The 17,062-nt window shown below is 44.7% G+C and overlaps 1 protein-coding gene across 10 annotated transcripts in view; it reads right to left on the reverse strand.

Annotated features, from left to right (window-relative positions):
- Window positions 1-8,596: 8,596 nt before the first annotated feature.
- The window catches only part of LOC148899690 (aldehyde dehydrogenase, dimeric NADP-preferring-like), a 53,518-nt gene continuing 45,052 nt past the window's right edge, over window positions 8,597-17,062 (reverse strand). For all 10 annotated transcript variants that reach the window (XR_016114781.1, XR_016114782.1, XR_016114783.1 and 7 more), the window contains 2 exons: window positions 12,804-12,903; window positions 8,597-9,564 (listed from right to left, as the gene is read on the reverse strand). Coding sequence is in view for 7 of the 10 variants with exons in the window: in XM_088995125.1 (XP_088851251.1) it covers window positions 9,251-9,564; window positions 12,804-12,903 (414 nt within the window). In the remaining 3 variants the exon portion in view is untranslated. The remainder of the gene's footprint in view (window positions 9,565-12,803; window positions 12,904-17,062) is intronic.

Consider the following 17,062-nt stretch of genomic DNA (forward strand, 5'->3'; position numbering starts at 1 on the left):
TTTCATTGAAGGGGCAAAGTTAAAGAAATCAACATTTATTGAAATATGGAATCACTTTCAACATTCAAAACATATTACGTATTACACAACGAAATATTCAAACTCAATAATACCTACTTGTGTTAAATTCCGCCAAATCATAGATGGTTTGTCCTGACCGCGCGCTCAACAAACTCCTTACTGACGCCCTCGCCTTCACGCGCAAACAATACACGTGTACCGTCGCCGAGCACACAGACATAGGCAACCTGCAGTTAAATTTGCATACTCGGCACAGCAGCCAATCAGAAGCATGCTGCTTTCTTCCGGACATTCGCAAGCGTTATAAAGTCGTGCAATTGCATATCATTTTCCAAAATAGATGCACAGAACCTCAGCCCAGAAGAAAGATTCAATAGAAGCTAACAACATATGTGACGCTACAAAACGTAAATTTGCATTAAACCGTGACTGTAAAGTGTACGTGACACTCATGAAAGGGGCTGAGTGGCTCGTAGGAAGCAATGCAAACGTTGCATTGTTCACCACAATGACAATCGACTACTGCAGCAAAATCTAGCCATGCGCATTTACTGTAAATTAAGGAAAGTAGCATTTATAGTAGGTACAATGTTGACAATGTTTTTTTAATGTGATTAGTTGTCTCATTGTGCTTCAGGTTGTGAAAGATGGGGCAGGCAACTTTTCAGTTATCTGCCCTGTTGTCCGCTAACTTTTTGTAATGAGTTTCAGACGCTGTTTTTACTATAATTTGGGCAGGTTCGGCGGGCATCACCCAGGAGACCACCAAATTCCACTATGCGATCGCTGCCCTCATTCCGGAGTTGGCCCGTGTGCGGCGAGTCATCTTCGGGCTGAAAATCCTTACTCTGTCCTGATCCTGAGGCAGACCACCCTGGCCCGCGGCCTTGAGGCATGACGTCGAGCTGGGGGACAGCCGGCCCTCCCAAAAAGCGGGCAACAGCCTCAAGGACCAGACTTTCTTGCGGCATGTCTTCATAGTATAGTTTGCCCATATCTGATCTATACCGACCACAAGCCACTCCTCTCCGCCATCCCCTCGGCATCGACGAAGTACCTGGAGCGAGAAGTTCGGCACTTGGACTACCTCTCGCAATTTCACCTTGAGTTTCGCCACGTCCAGGGGGTTCAGAATGAAGTCGCAGACACCCTTTCTCGAGTTGAGATCAACGCGATCAAGTTTCCCGACGGTCTTGACTACGATGAGATGGCAGCATCCCAGGTACGAGAAGGTCTGGCCGACCATGCCAGCAACTCCAACATCATCGCGGTCCCTCTCCATAACTCTGGCTGCACAATCCTGTGCGTCCAGTCCGACGGCGTCCCGCGACCACCGGTTCCCGACTCCTTCCGGCGAAAGGTGTTCGACTCTCTTCAAAGTCTCTCTCATCCTGGAATTCGTGGCACGACCAAGATGCTGGCAAAAAGGTTTTCCTGGAAGGGGCTGCAAAGAGACGTGCGATACTGGGTGCGCGGCTGTCTACGATGCCAACGCTCAAAGGTCCAGCGCCATACGAAGTCACCCGTGGGAACTTTTGACACGGCGGACGCCCGGTTCAGTCACGTCCACATAGATCTTGTCGGACCCCTTCCCCCCTCCCGTGGCTTTCGATACTTGTTGACTTGCGTTGACCGCTTCACCTGGTGGTGCGAAGTCCTTCCCTTGTCCGACTGCGGGTCCGAAGCTGTAGTCGGTGCCTTCCTCCAACATTGGGTCGCCCGCTTTGGGTCACCGAAGACCATCACCACCGATCGGGGAGCCCAGTTCGAGTCTGCACTATTTGGCAAGTTGTGCAATTTTCTGGGATGTGAACGAAACCGGACGACTGCCTACCACCCAGCTGCGAACGGCATGGTGGAACGCCTCCATCGCCAACTGAAGGCCTCCCTAATGTCTGCCGCCAATGCTGAACACTGGGTGGATAACCTGCCTCTGGTGTTGCTGGGCATCCGTTTCACGCTAAAGCCCGACATCAACTCGACTCCAGCGGAGCTGGTATATGGCACCAGTTTACGCCTGCCTGGTGAGCTGCTCAACCCGACCGACCCTACGATCGCTGACGTCAATGAACTGCTCACCCGCCTCCGGCAGTTTGCGCTGGTTCTGCAGCCCCAGTCACCACAAACATCGTACCAGCCAACGCACGTGGATCCCGCACTCCTAACATGTACGCATGCCTTCCTGCGGTGTGATCGGGTGCGTAAGCCCCTTCAGCCCCCTTACGATGGCCCGTATCCCGTCCTCTCCCGCGGTGAGAAGACGTTCTGGATTCAAATCAACGGCCGCGAGGATACAGTCTCCATCGACCGACTCAAACCGGCAGTCGTAGAGCCCATGTTGCCGTGCTCCCGAACACCGACGTCGGCCACCCCACCAACAACGCCCCCCACGTCCGCTGATCGACCTTCTTCGTGCCTGGCCTCTCCGTGTGGCCGAACGACCCGGAGCGGCAGACGTGTGCATTTCCCAGAACGTCTCACCTCCTACCGGCTCTTCTGAGTGCGTCCAGCTCGTTTTTTTTCCTGCGTCACCTTCCCCGACTTCAGATCCAGGAGGGGAGCCCTGTGGCGTCACCGGTGCGCACCGCCGCTTTAATGTCTTTCAATTCTTTGATCTCCTTGATGTGCGTCTTACCCTGACGTATATGACACGCTTGAAAATGGTATAAAAGCAGCTGTCGTGGGACAGAGAGACTCAGACTCAGACCCGGACAGACACACCGCTCGCAGTGACCTGGTCAGCATCGCACGGAGTTTCACAGCACGACTTGCTCGACTCCACGCCGCGATCAAGCTCTGTGCGTCACCTGCCTGGGAGATCTGACAACGAACCTACTTACAAATAAAGAGAACCATCAAACTCTTTACATCCACTTCATAAAATGATTTATGCTCTGATCAGCCTTCCACATCAGTTCTGAAACGGCTCTTTTTTTCTCATCTCCATAAGGATATTTTTGAGCAAAGGCTGTGTGTTTGTTCTGGAAATGTCTTGCGACATTTGACTTTTTGTTGTTTGCTCACTTCTCATTACATATTAAGCATACCGGTAAACCCGTCTCGTCAGCAGTGAAGGCGAACGAATCTGGTTCTGGTTTCTTCAGACACTTTTCTTTTCTTAGATTTATCCATAGTTGGCCTACCTGGGGGTCGAAAATTTCAAGAAATCGTGCGCAATTTGGCGGTTGTGACCGGATATACGTCCACTGCCGATGGTTGTGACATATATTATGAGCGACAACAAAATTGAATACGTTTTATTTTGTATTATTTATAATCACCATAATCTTCAAATGACATTAGATTTAGAATTACATTTTAAAAACGAACAAACTAAAATAATGTACATTAAATTAACTACTCATTATTTATTTTCTAAAGCCGCAGGGAGCCGCAGCGAGGGGGTGAAAGAGCCACATGCGGCTCCGGAGCCGCAGGTTGCCGACGCCTGCAATACACCTATACCTATACATTGACCTATACATACATGACCTATACCTATACATTGAAACAATGATTGTTCATTACACTTTGATTGTTCAATGATTAGATGCCTGTGTTCGCACTGTGTTCAATGATTGTTAATGAACAATGATTGTTCATTACACCTATACCTATACCTATACAATATATCTGATTCCGCCTGAATCTCCGACTGACATCGGTGCCCACTCAACTCATTTGCCAACTGCACTCTTAACGGCGAGAAATTCCCTTAATGTGCACTGCAGTCAATTACTTAAATGTGCACTGCATTCAATTCATAATAATAATAATAATGGTAATCAAATTTATCTCAACAGGTCACCCTGCCTTTTTAGTCGTAACCATAAACTACTTTTGAACTGACAAATGTCATCACTGTACGCAAAGGCAGCCAGAAGATGAATTAGCATTTGCGGCTGTCTTACTAAACGTTGGATTTCCGCCATCGCATCACCAACGTCGAATATTTTTCATTCGAACAAGCCTAATTGTAACAATTTGTTGCTTGCTAGATGGTTGGATGAGAAATATATGCAAAAAATAAAAATTGTCATGCATTTGAATAAATGCCAAACACTATACTTTTGGAAATCAAAACTATTATCAATAGGGGCGTTGTCATCGATCCCAAATCATCATTTCGGTGTGCCAAACTCCAGATGTGCAATGTGTATTACACCAGCCGTTGCGGCTTCTCTTGTTGGATCTCCTATGACAATTGAAACAGAGATTAAATTTTGTTTCCAAGAACATCAAGAATCAAAATGCAGTTCGATGCTATGACTGTGATTCAGCAGCGTCTGCCTAGAAAATCACAGGATGGGTGGATGCAAATGGCTTGTGCATCTCACAATTCATCAATTCGTCCTGCAAATTGAACAATTTCTCAACCACCATCCCAGCTCTGTTTGTGAATTGTTGCGGTCCACATCATTTGCATAAAAGCATAATGAAAAAAAGTTTAGTCATCAAATTTTGCAACTCAACCTTATCCAATTTGTTATCGTCATCAAATTCAATATCTATATCGTATAGATGAATAAAATCATTCGTTCAGTGACTTCAGGGGGATGACAATTGTCAGGTCAAAACAAGTGTAATGAACAATCATTGTTTCAATAAATCTATTAAATCCAAAAACGTCTCTTTGTGAAAAGTCCAATACTAACTGGTGAATCTCTTTCAAGTAATTAATCACCAGCGAATCTAGTTACATTTACCTTGCCAATTTCATCCAATTCAAGATGAACGTTCCTGTCATTTAGCCTAATTTCCCTGACTATTTTATGTCATTCTTCCAATTGAACTGTCATTTACGAGAGGTCAACACAGTGGAATGTGGAATGTGGACTGTCCCAGAATTGCTCCTGCATTTTAAACACCTCTTTGAAGTTTTGTGCTGAGAAAACCCTTGAAGAGGCATCGTAAATAACTCTGGCTTCTTTCAAATGGCCTAATCAAGCTGCAGAAAAAACAAGGTTTAGCTCAATCTAACAAAACGAATCCTATAATTTTATAAATTCACTGATTCTGTCATTTTATACAATTTCCATTTCATTTTGCATTCGCCAAAATCAGGATTTCTAAATTATTTGTCCCTATCGCAGAGAAAAACATTGGAATTCTGACTTCAAAGGGTTCAATTCACTTTGTGAAAACACTTTATCCAATCTAACAAAAATATTTTACTTTTGCCTTCAAATTCACTAAAATTCGGCTTCTGTTTATTCATTTGTTTGGATTGGATTGGATATGCCTTTATTAGTCTCACAGTGGAGAAATTTACATTTCACAGCAGCAAAGTGATGAAAGGAATGAAAGTAGAAAAACAAAATACATGAGCTGCTGGAAAGGCAGCCACTCTCACGGCGCCGTCTTGAAGTCAAAAGAACAAAAAAAAAAATAACTAAATAACAAATAATATGACAGCATAGAGACAATATGACAAAACAAAGACACAGAGAGACATTCATTCTTCAGGACTTGCTGTACCCTCTTTGTGATGACATGAAGCAGTTCTAGATGAAAGAGGAGAGGATCAAAGCGTCTTTCCAACAGTGGATCAGGGACATCATGGTGGAATGTGCACGTCGACTACAAGCTAAATGTTGAAAGCAAACACGCAGCTGTAGCATCCATTGATGAAAAGAGATTGTCTCACATCTCCTGTTCCACATAAATCTGCTTCAATTCCAAGCCGCAACAGTTCCACATACGCATCGGCGCTCTGCGCTGACGCTCCTTCCTTCTTATCACGGGTTCCCCAAGCCATGCATCCATCTAGCCGCAGACTGTCCAACAGCACTGACCTTTCCGCTAAACAAAGCGGGGCTGTGAAGATGCTGCCACTTACAGGCGAAAAAAAGCACAATGGCCCCTTTGGTGTCCAGCGATGGCAGTCGAATGGCACCGACATTCCTCCCATTCAAAAACAGTACTGGCATATTCATGCTGCCGAAAAGGCGCAACCGCTCAGCACAGTCTCCTCCTTGATGAATGTCGTGGTCAAAAATGCTGAAAAACAATCTGTATCCATTCCACACGACGCCCAACAACACAAAGTGACAAAAGAAAACACAAAACAAGACAAAAACAACAAAAAAGCAAGGCTCATGAGAGCACTTGCTGAGGCTGCCTACTCGGGCGCCATCTTGGACTTCGTTTGTTGGCTTATTTATTTGTTCACTCAGTCTAATTTGCCTGCCTATTTAGTTTTTTTTTTTTTTTGTTTCAAGTAGACGGTATTCATCAAAAAGCTATGGGAAAAAACAGTGTTATGTCATTCATTAGGACGTCGAGCGGAGACGAAAGTCTCCTCGTTGCATGGTTGGACAGGTTTCCCGATGAGACAGGATAGTAATCTGCATAGCACCCCCATCGAGTCCTCTTGTAATGACAATGCTCTTTTCCCAGGGCACATTCTCTCGTCCTGTGAAAGGAGAAAAGAGAACTGCGCGGCAGATTTTATGCAGGCCGGAACAATGTTTTTGCACAATAGTTTGTGAAATTAACGCACGCGCTTTATTCATTTTATTTCCTTTTATTAACCTATTCGCGAACTAATCAATTTTGCAAATCTCAGAATGCGGCTGTGAATTAACCCCCCCTCTTTCGGGCGGAGAAGGAAGGAGGACAGAGGGAAGACTGGGCTGCCCGCTCTCTCTGCTGGCAGCCCACCCCCCACCCCTTTGTTTTAGCGTAGCTCACACAACGCGCGCACATACACAAAAATACACAAATAAAATTCAACACAAAAACACACAAGACAAAGGACACAAAAGGGAAGACAAAAGACACACACAAATACGGCTCCTCCAAACGGCTCCCTCTCTGTCCCCACGGACTGTCCCCTGGACAATGAAACTCCCTGGGAAACCCCGTGGCAATGGCTACCAGTGCTGACCACGCGCTAGTGTTGGTGAATGCATTAATGTTACGGTAATCTACGATCTATTGCAGCGGCAATTAAACAAAAAAAAGAACACAAAATCGTATGACTCCAAATTAATAATTAATAAATCAATTTTTCACCAGTCCTTGCACCCGAACTTCCAGAACTTCATCCCTTCTGAAGAAACTCCTCTTGGAACTTTCCTGGTTTTACAGTCCGTCCGCCAGAGGCACGAAAACAAACTCTCGACCCGAAATGGCATCAATCAGTCACATGCGCAAACTCCGCACATCGGCTCGAATTAGGATGGTCCGCCTTGACCAGATCGAAATTCGCATTACCAGCCGAAGATACGCAGATTAACCATAAATAGAATTATTTTTGTCCGAAATAATTCCACAATACATTCACTCAACATAGCTGCATGCTAGCGGTAAAACTCACCCGTAAAAACAATCCCTGAACGACGGACACCAGAAGGGAGGGGCTGCCCACTCGAACACTCTCGAAGGAAAAAAAGAGCTTCGTCCACTGGAAGCAACACATGGCCCACTCCTTCCCCCCCCCCCCCTCGAAGCCTAGCTAGGATCCGGGTCAAAGACACCAATGATAATGGGTTTATTTTGATCGTTTGTCCCTGGTTCATTGCTTCGACGGGTGTTGATGGCAGAGGATGGTTAAATCATCAAGAAGCCAGGTGTTGAACAGAAAGTTGGTTTATTCTTGAAGAGAGCGGAGACATCGTGGTGTCGGCCAAGGAGGGAGGCAGAGAGGAGAGAGAGAGACGAACTAGAATGGGAGAGCAGGGTGTGAGCGATAGGATGTGACGTAATGTAAATGCGACATCATGGAAAGGAAGGCAGGATGTGACGTATCAGGAACTCCAAAACGTAGAAAGCGATGTTTAAAGATGTTTGCATAGTGACTTGCCCCAACACTTTTGCCCAAGACTGAACACATGCAAATTTTTGGAATATGGGTGGAAACGGAGGACCCAGATAAAACCCATGCGAGCCCGGTACATGCAAACTCCACACAGGGAGAATGGAGCGGGGTTTGAACTCATGACCTCTGCAATGTGAAGTCAGTGTCCTAACCAGTCGACTACCATGGGTGTTGAACAATCTTGTTGAAATATGTAGTTTCATTTTGGGGAGATCACGTCAAATGGTAGGTGTCCATCAGATGCACATTTGGTCTTTTTTTAAGACATTGTTCTTTTTGCTTTGTTTGTGTCACATCTAAAACTTGTAAAGCAAAATAATGAAGCAAAATAAAGTATCTGCTCAGCTGTCACCTTTCCTCTGCGACCCATAACCAGTTGCTGATCGTCGCAGCGAATCACCGGGATCACAATTTGTGGTCATTTTTTGGGTCTGTCTTTCTTTGCGGCCTGGTACCAAGGGAGATTTGGACCAGTGTTTGGAAATGATTTCTTTGAGCAATACCAGCTTTTCGAAATTGCCGTTGGTCGGGCTGTCCCTCCTCAGCCTGAGGGTGTCACCCAGCATGGCATTGTACCCATGGAGTAGGCTTCCAGCTGCAGCTTCAATAACTGAAGTATGCAATTCAAATGTTGGAGGGCCACACAGTTTTTCATCAGTGCTACTGGGGAGGGACCCACATAGACTAAAACACATTTTAATCAAACGTGGCAAAAACATCTCTTTTAAACAAAATGCACGCACATGTGACAGGTACTTTCTCTTTAAAGATTTAATCGTTGACAACACTTTTTTAAAATCCAGTCTTGAGACATACTCTCCAAACCAAACAATAAGAGGATTAAATCAAACAAAAAATAACCACATTGTGACATCTGTTGCAGAAAAATAACATGACATCCAAGAACTTTTTTTTGGACAGAGAAATTTTAACTGTAAATAATAAATGGGCTGTCACCGATGGTATATAGCATTTTTGTACTTTTGGCATTTAAAGTGCTTTACACTGTTTCCTCATTACCTACCAATGATATGGTATCAGAAACAACTGGAGGTTCAGTATCTTGGACAATAAATATTCAACAAGTTAGCAATAGCTTTAACCTCTGCATTGGGACTAGCATTCTACCACTGCCCCATTACAGAACTCAGTGCAGTCACACAGAATCTTTCATTAAACACGCCAACATGCGCTGCAAAGCAATATTTGTCAAAGGTTGTCTTTACTCTTCTGGTTCGTGACAGTTAGAGCCACGGCTGAAAATCAGTTCCGTCTGCGCAATGTATCAAAGTTTCCATCACCCCTCAGTCCGCAAACAAAACAGAGGTTTGTCAAGAACTGACTTTCGGTCTTGACCGAGAAACTGCCCACTACTGATACTTAAGTACTGTTTTTTATTTTTTTTAATTAATTAAAAAAACCTCTCCAGTACCAGCAGGTACAATTCAAACCTGCAGCAATGAGAAGAATGATGATCAAAGTGAGGAGTAGACCAATTGCAATGACGGTCATACTGATGGCCCAGATATAAGTCTTTTTGGAAAAGTCAATCAAGGGTGACATTAGGGCCAATCGTGCCCTGCTCGCTCGCTGACGGTCCTGAGGTGGGTATCGAGCTTGGTTAATACTTTCCATGCCAAGTGAACGGAGTAAACACGCCCTCTGGTGGCTCAAACGGTCAAAGGTGTGTTTGCCATGATAGAAGCCCATACCGCTCTGACCTACAAAATGAAGAAGTAACAATCTGACACAAATTATCAAGGGTGGTGCAAACCACAATTATTTACTGCAACCCTGGTAACAGAAGCACAAGTAATAATGTTACTGAAGTCAAATTTAGCATTTTTGTTTTCCTGTCTTGATTTTTTCCCAAATGCCTTCTGTTGTGAAACATCCACACTTTAGAAACTCTTTAAATGTATACAGTGGGACCTTGGTTAACGAACACCTTACCTTACAAACTTTTCGGTTTACGGACGTTAAATTTATGAAAATTAAACCTTGGTATACACACTTCTTTTAGGGATACACACGGAGCGCCGCCCGGCCATGGCGGGCGGAAGAACACCAAACCCCACGACCGAACAGCGTCACAGCCGGCCTACCTTTTCACACCCCCTTTCTCTGAGTGCACACATCGTTCATCTTCAAGGATATATAGATACTTTTGCTGTTATGGGACCGAAAAGGACCCCACCATAGGCTCGTGTTCAGCCGAAGAAGACATAAAACAAATTACCGACGAGGAGAAGAAGATGATCATTGAGAAACACGAACGAGGTGTGTGTCTGACTTCACGGCCCAGTAGCAATATGCTAAGTCCACCATCGCTACCATCCTTCGCAACAAAGAAGCTATGAAAGTTGCGTGTTTTGCTAAATGTGTTTCAGTGCGGTCAAAGCACGAAGAGGTTGATAAACTTCTGTTAATTTGGATTAACGAAAAGTAGCTAGCCGGCGACAAAATGAATAAAGCAATTATGTTCGATAAAGCACGGCAAATTCACTCTGATATCGTTATGCGGCAACCTGGAAGTTCGCCGTTTATTGATGATTTTAAAGTCAGCAACGGATGGGTCGAGAACTTTAAGCGCCGTACTGGGATTCGCTGCGTTACTCGTCATGGTGAGACAGCCAGTTCTGACAGTAAAGCTGCCGAAGACTACAACGGATCATTCCTCGAAATGGTGAAAGACTAAGGCTACGTTCCTCAGCAAGTATTTAATACAGATGGAAAAAGATGACTAACCGGACTTTCATAACACAGGAAGAGGAGTCTGAACCCCATTCCATCAAGCCATCAACGACCATCACAAAGGTAAATAAAACAACTTTATTAAACAGTGCCGTGTATTTCTTCCATTACAATACAATAGCACATTTATTATACAGAGAATAAGGTATATTTTTTGTAGTTTTAAGGCTTATTTAGTTGAAAATTATATTTTCTGGATTGGATTGGATTGGAATGGATTGGATTGGATTTGCCTTTATTCGTCTCACAGTGGAGAAATTTACATTTCACAGCAGCAAAGTGATGAAAGGAATGAAAGTAGAAAAACAAATCTTAAAATCAAAAGAACAAAAAACTAAATAACAAATAATATGACAGCACAAAGACAATATGACAAAACAAAGACACAGAGAGTCATTCATTCTTCAGGACTTGCTCTACCCTCTTTGTGATGACGTGAAGCAGTTCTAGATGAAAGAGGAGAGGATCAACGCGTCTTTCCACCACGTTCGACTACAAGCTAAATGTTGAAAGTAAACACGCAGCTGTAGCGTCCATTGATGAAAAAAGATTGTCTCACATCTCCTGTGCCACATAAATCTGCTTCAATTCCAAGCCGCAACAGTTCCACATACGCATCGGCGCTCTACAATGACATTCCTTTCTTCTTATGGCGGGCTCCTCAAGCCATGCATCAATCCAGCGGCAGACTGTCCAACAGCACCGACCTTTCCGCTGAACAAAGCGGGGCTGTGAAGATGCTGCCCAATACAGGCGCAAAAAAGCACAATAGCACCATAGCTGTCCAGCAATGGCAGACGAATGGCACATACATTTCTCCCATTCAAAATCAGTACTGGCATATTCATGCTGCTGAAAAGGCGCGACCGCTCAGCAGTCTCCTCCTTGATGAATGTCGTGGTCAAAAATGCTGAAAAACAATCCGTATCCATTCCACACGACGCACAAAAAATGGAGACCTGGGAACGGATTATTCTCATTTTAATGGTTTTAATTTAGTCAAAGTTTAATGGAAATTAATTTTTGGGATACACACTTTTCGCCTTACTCTGTCTGGGAACCAATTAAGTGCGTGAGCCAAGGTCCCACTGTACAGGTAACATCCGACTTATGATCGGGTTCCGTTCCGACCAACCAGTCGTAAGTCAAAATGGGTGTAAGTCGAAATCCCTTCAAAATGTCTAATAGAGACTCTGTGCTAAATTACTTGCAAACGACCTTATTCGGATCCCACGGGGGTAGGCGGGCGTGGGTCTGGGTCGCCGGTGTTTTCTACCAGTTGCCCTCTCTTCTCCCTTAAGAGTTTTGAAAGGGGCTTTTATATATATATATATATATATATATATATATATATATATATATATATATATATATATATATATATATATATATATATATATTAAATTGCATACATAATACAGTAAAATGTAAGCGTTGCAGTTTCCCTGTTGTGTTATCTACATGCCCACTGTACTGTATACGAATGCAATCGTTTTTTGCAACAATGTTTCTTGTTTTGTCTGCTGTAGCGTGATGATTTGGAAAATTACCATACATTCCATACTGTGTATTAAAGGACAACCGATGTCACATTTTATATGCTTTCTTGTTACACATCCAGTTATGAATATGATTCAAATACACTGTAGTTCTGAAGAGGAAAGCATACATGTTGGCAATCGATTAAAGAATGATTAAAGAATGATATATATATATATATATATATATATATATATATATATATATATATATGTATGTATTGTAAGTGGTCGATGAGGATGTGGAAAAACCATACTTTATGCCAATGTGGCATCTACCAAGGGGACACACTCTGCCCACTGCTGTTCTGCATAGAACTGAACCCCCCCCCCCAGCCAAGTAGTCTTCAAGACAGGCAATGGATACCGCCTCAGAAATGGATCCACGATCAGTCACGTCCTGGGGCAACCGTGAGAACACCGGCGAGCCAGACCCACACCCGCCCGCCCCCGTGGCGTCCCAATGAGATCATTTGCAAATCATTTAGCACATAGTCTCTATTTTGAATTGATTTTGACTTACGACCATTCTGACTCACGACCGATTGGTCGGAACGAAACCTGAGAGAGAGAGAGAGAGAGAGAGAGAGAGAGAGAGAGAGAGAGAGAGAGAGAGAGAGAGAGAGAGAGAGAGAGAGAGAGAGAGAGAGATTGTTAAACCATCTTACCTACACCACCAAATGGGAGCGAAAGGAGTGTGTAATGCATCATAACATCATTGACGGTCACACCTCCACTTGTGGTCTCCTTAATCATCTTTTTTGTGACCTTCAAATAATCAAAGAAGAAAATAAATAACTGCCACAGTTATACACTATCACATTCATTTGGCATCCACTCCAAGAGGTCAAGTAATGTACCCATTTTACTTTTCCACATTGCCTTTTCGATAAATTTAAACCTGGATGGGCAGGAACGCATTTTTGTTCCCTCGCAACATGCATCTGAGATTTTTTGGGGGGGTTGAAATGTACCATCACAATCAGAATAATCTTTATTGCCAAGTATGTAGAACACACAAGGAATTTGTTTCCGGTAGAACACGCTGCACGAGTATCATCATCAAAAAATTGCACTGCAGTGGCACTATCCAGTTCCATTTGGGCTACTGTTCAAACAGTTCAAAGAGTTAATGGCTTGGGAGAAGAAGCTGTTTAAATGTCTGCTGGATTTGGTGCGCATGGATCGGTAGCGCCTCCCTGAGGGGAGTGGCTGTAAAAGGTGGTGGGCATGGTTCGCAGGGTCCAGTAGGAGTTTCGCCTTAGTTTGGATTCTTGCAGTGTGCAAGTCCTCGAGAGTGGGTAGGGCGGTGCCAAAGATTTTTTTCCCGCCGAACCAAACGGTGATGGAAGAACACAGGAGGGATTCGATGACAGCCGTGTAGAAATGTTGCATTACCTCCTGTGGCAGGCTATGCTTCTTTAGCAGCCTCAGGAAGTGCATTCTCTGTTGGGTCTTTGTCAGGATAGAGTTGGTGTTGACCTCCCACTTCATGTCCTGGGAGACTGTGATTCCCAGAAACTTGACGGTCTCAAGGGTTGACACGAGACAGTTTGATAGTGTGAGGGGTAGCTGTGGTGATGGATATTTCCTGAAGTCCACAATCATCTCTACTGTCTTGAGCGTGTTCAGCTCTAGGTTGTGACGGCTGCACCAGACCTCCAGCTGCTCCACTTGTTGTCGGTACGCAGACTCATCGCCGTCTTTGATGAGACCGTGGTGTCGTCTGCGAACTTTATGAATTTGACAGCTGGGTGCGTTGAGGTGCAGCCGTTTGTGGCGAGAGAGACGAGCAATGGAGAGAGGACGCATCCCTGCTGGGCTGCAGTGCTCGTGGTTCATGTTGAGGATGATATATTTTCCAGTCTGACCTGTTGTGTCCGTCCTGTCAGGAAGCTGAGCGTCCACTGGCAGATCATAGGGGACACACCAAGCTGGAGAAGTTTGTGGATGAGGAGTTCTGGGATGATGGTACTGAACGCAGAGCTGTAGTCCACAAACAGGATACTTGGGTAGGTTCCTGTGTTGTCAAGGTTGTCGAGGATGTGGTGCATTCCGATGTTGCATCCTCCACAGACCTGTTTGCCCGGTAGGCAAACTGAAGAGGATCTAGCAGAGGTCCGGTGATGTTCTTTAGGTGGTTCAGCACGAGACGTTCAAAGGACTTCATGACCACAGACGTCAGAGAAAAAGGTCTATAGTCGTTCAATCCCGACAGTGCTGGTTTCTATGGAACTGGGATGATAGTAGACTGTTTCAAGCAGGATGGGACTTCACATTGCTCCAGGGATCTGTTGAAGATTTGTGTGAAGACCGGAGCCAGCTGGTCAGCATAGACTTTCAGGCAGGAGGGGGACACTGTCAGGTCCCGCAGGTTTCTTGATCTACTGCTGCTTGAAGAGCCGTCTCAGCATGTGTCTTTCAAAATTAAGATGATTAAGATAAAATTTCACCATCACTGATGATGATTTTTTATTTAATAAGAGCGTTCTATTTATTTATTTATTTGTGTGTTTGTGTGTTTGTTTATATATGTATTTATTTATTTATTTATTTTTTCAACATTTTTGTAGGCACATCGTCACAAAAACGGTGTCATCCTACAACAGCATAACTGTATAACAATCATTTCCAGTTGACATTGTAATATTGTTTTCATAAAAATAATGTCCTATTACCATGAGATAGATCAATCTCTCTTTCTCTCTCTCTCTCTCTCTCTCTCTCTCTCTCTCTCTCTCTCTCTCTCTCTCTCTCTCTCTCTCTCTCTCTCTCTCTGTGTGTGTCACATCCTCCTGGGCGCCAGGTGTGCGCCCCACCCCTCCCTGCTCTCCGGGCTCACTCACCTGATTACCATTTCCTTGATTGTGCCGTCTGGCAATAAAAGTCACTCGTTCCCGCTCGGTCCTCGCCGCTGTATTCTCTTTTGTTACCCTGTCACCCAGCAGTACGCAGGCGGAGCGTTCGAGCCAGCTGGCGCAAGCGGTCGCGGAGGTCCGCCAAACCATGTCCTTGCTGGCTCAACGCCTACAGGAGGTTGAGACACGCCTCGCTACCCTGAGGGCCCCTTCCCCCCCGCCCCCGTGATTAGTCGCGAGCTGTCCCTACCGCACCCCTCACGCTACGCAGGTGAACCTGGGCGCTGTGCTCAATTCCTGATGCAGTGCAGTTTTTGAGCAACAACACGTTGGCGATGAGGCCAAGGGAGCCTTCATAACCAGCCTGCTCATGGGCCAGGCCGAGTCCTGGGTGTTGGCCGTCCGGGAGTCCCAGCCCGAACTATGCTCCTCCTACCCGGACTTTGTGGCCGAACTGCGCCAAGTGTTCCACCACCCGGTCACAGAGTGTGAGGCGGAGGGACTCCTCCATGACTGCGTGCAAGGAACGCGTTCGGCCGCTGAATACTCCATTGCCTTCCGCATCAAGCGCTGAGAGGAGTGTTTCGTTGCGGACTGAGCGCCGCTCTCAAAGACGAGTTGACCACCCGCGACGCTGGCACCACCCTCAGCGAGATGATCGATGTAGTCATCTGCCTGGACCATCGCCTCCGGGAGAGGCAGCGGGAGCAATGTATCCTGCGGCTCAGCAAACCCAGAAGCAAGCAGCGGACGACCACACCCGGCGGCAACGAGCGGTCGCAACGCCAGCAGGGGTTCCGCGGGCCGCATTGGGTTCTAAAATTTGATAGAGGGGCCTTTGGAGGGATTGTTTGGGCCGGAAATACTAAACCTAAAGCATTAAAGGACAACCGACGCCTCCGGACAAGTTATGTCCATAATTTATAAAATCACTTCAAATGACTTCGACTGAGCGTATTTTACAAAGATTCCACAGTATATATCTATAGTTTACGTTTTAAGACTTGCGCTGAATATTCATGAAGTCTTGTTTTCGAGTTGATGACGATCCCCATGTGACGTCACGTTTGGACCGCCCCTGACCGAGAAAGCGACACACAATGCATTTTGGGTACTATGTTTGGTCTGAAAACTTTGTGTTGATCCGTGTCATTGACGGCTCAAATTGATATGGGAGGACTCCTTGAATCAATTGCAAACATTTGTGCTTTCCCCTTCAGAACTATTTGAATCATATTCATAACTGGGTGAGTAACAAGAAAACATCTTCTCCGAATCTGAAGCCATTGTTTTGATTCTCAAGCAAGGCGTGACGTCACGAACAAGGGGGTGAGACCTTCTGAAACTGGCCATTTCCAGATTCATTTTGAAGTCATTTTTATTGGTGTTTTTCATTTAACTAAAAATATCAGCCTGCCTGATTTGGGTATTTTAGATGCTATAAAACGTTTTTCTGATGTCAGTGGGAAACAAAAAAAATGGTGCCGATTGTCCTTTAAATGTAGTGTGTACAAACCTCATAGCACAGTAAGAACACTACAACCCAATTTATTAACTGTCTTTCAAATGTGAAAAATATCCCTGATCAGTTAATAAATTTGTCTCAAGGAATATGGCGTTTACATACTATTTCGCAGATACTTGGAGGAGGAAATGGAAATAGATTAAAATAACATATGCACTGTGATTTATCAAGATTGCGTCTGTTTTAAATAAGTTTTCATTGAAGGGGCAAAGTTAAAGAAATCAACATTTATTGAAAAATGGAATCACTTTCAACATTCAAAACATATTACACAACGAAATATTCAAGCTCAAAAATACCTACTTGTGTTAAATTCCGCCAAATCATAGATGGTTTGTCCTGACGTGCGTTCAACAAACTCTCCACTGACGCCCTCGCTTTCACTCGCAAACAATACACGTGTACCGTCGCCGAGCACACAGACATAGGCTACCTGCAGTTGAAATTTGCATACACGGCACGGCGGCCAATCAGAAGCCTGCTTCTTTCTTCCGGACTTTCTCAAGCGTTATAAAGTCGTTTTCCAAAATAGATGCACAGAACC

The sequence above is a fragment of the Hippocampus bargibanti genome, linkage group LG04 (genome assembly GCF_051943395.1).
Source record: "Hippocampus bargibanti isolate YZ-2025 linkage group LG04, ASM5194339v1, whole genome shotgun sequence".
Lineage (NCBI taxonomy): Eukaryota > Metazoa > Chordata > Actinopteri > Syngnathiformes > Syngnathidae > Hippocampus > Hippocampus bargibanti.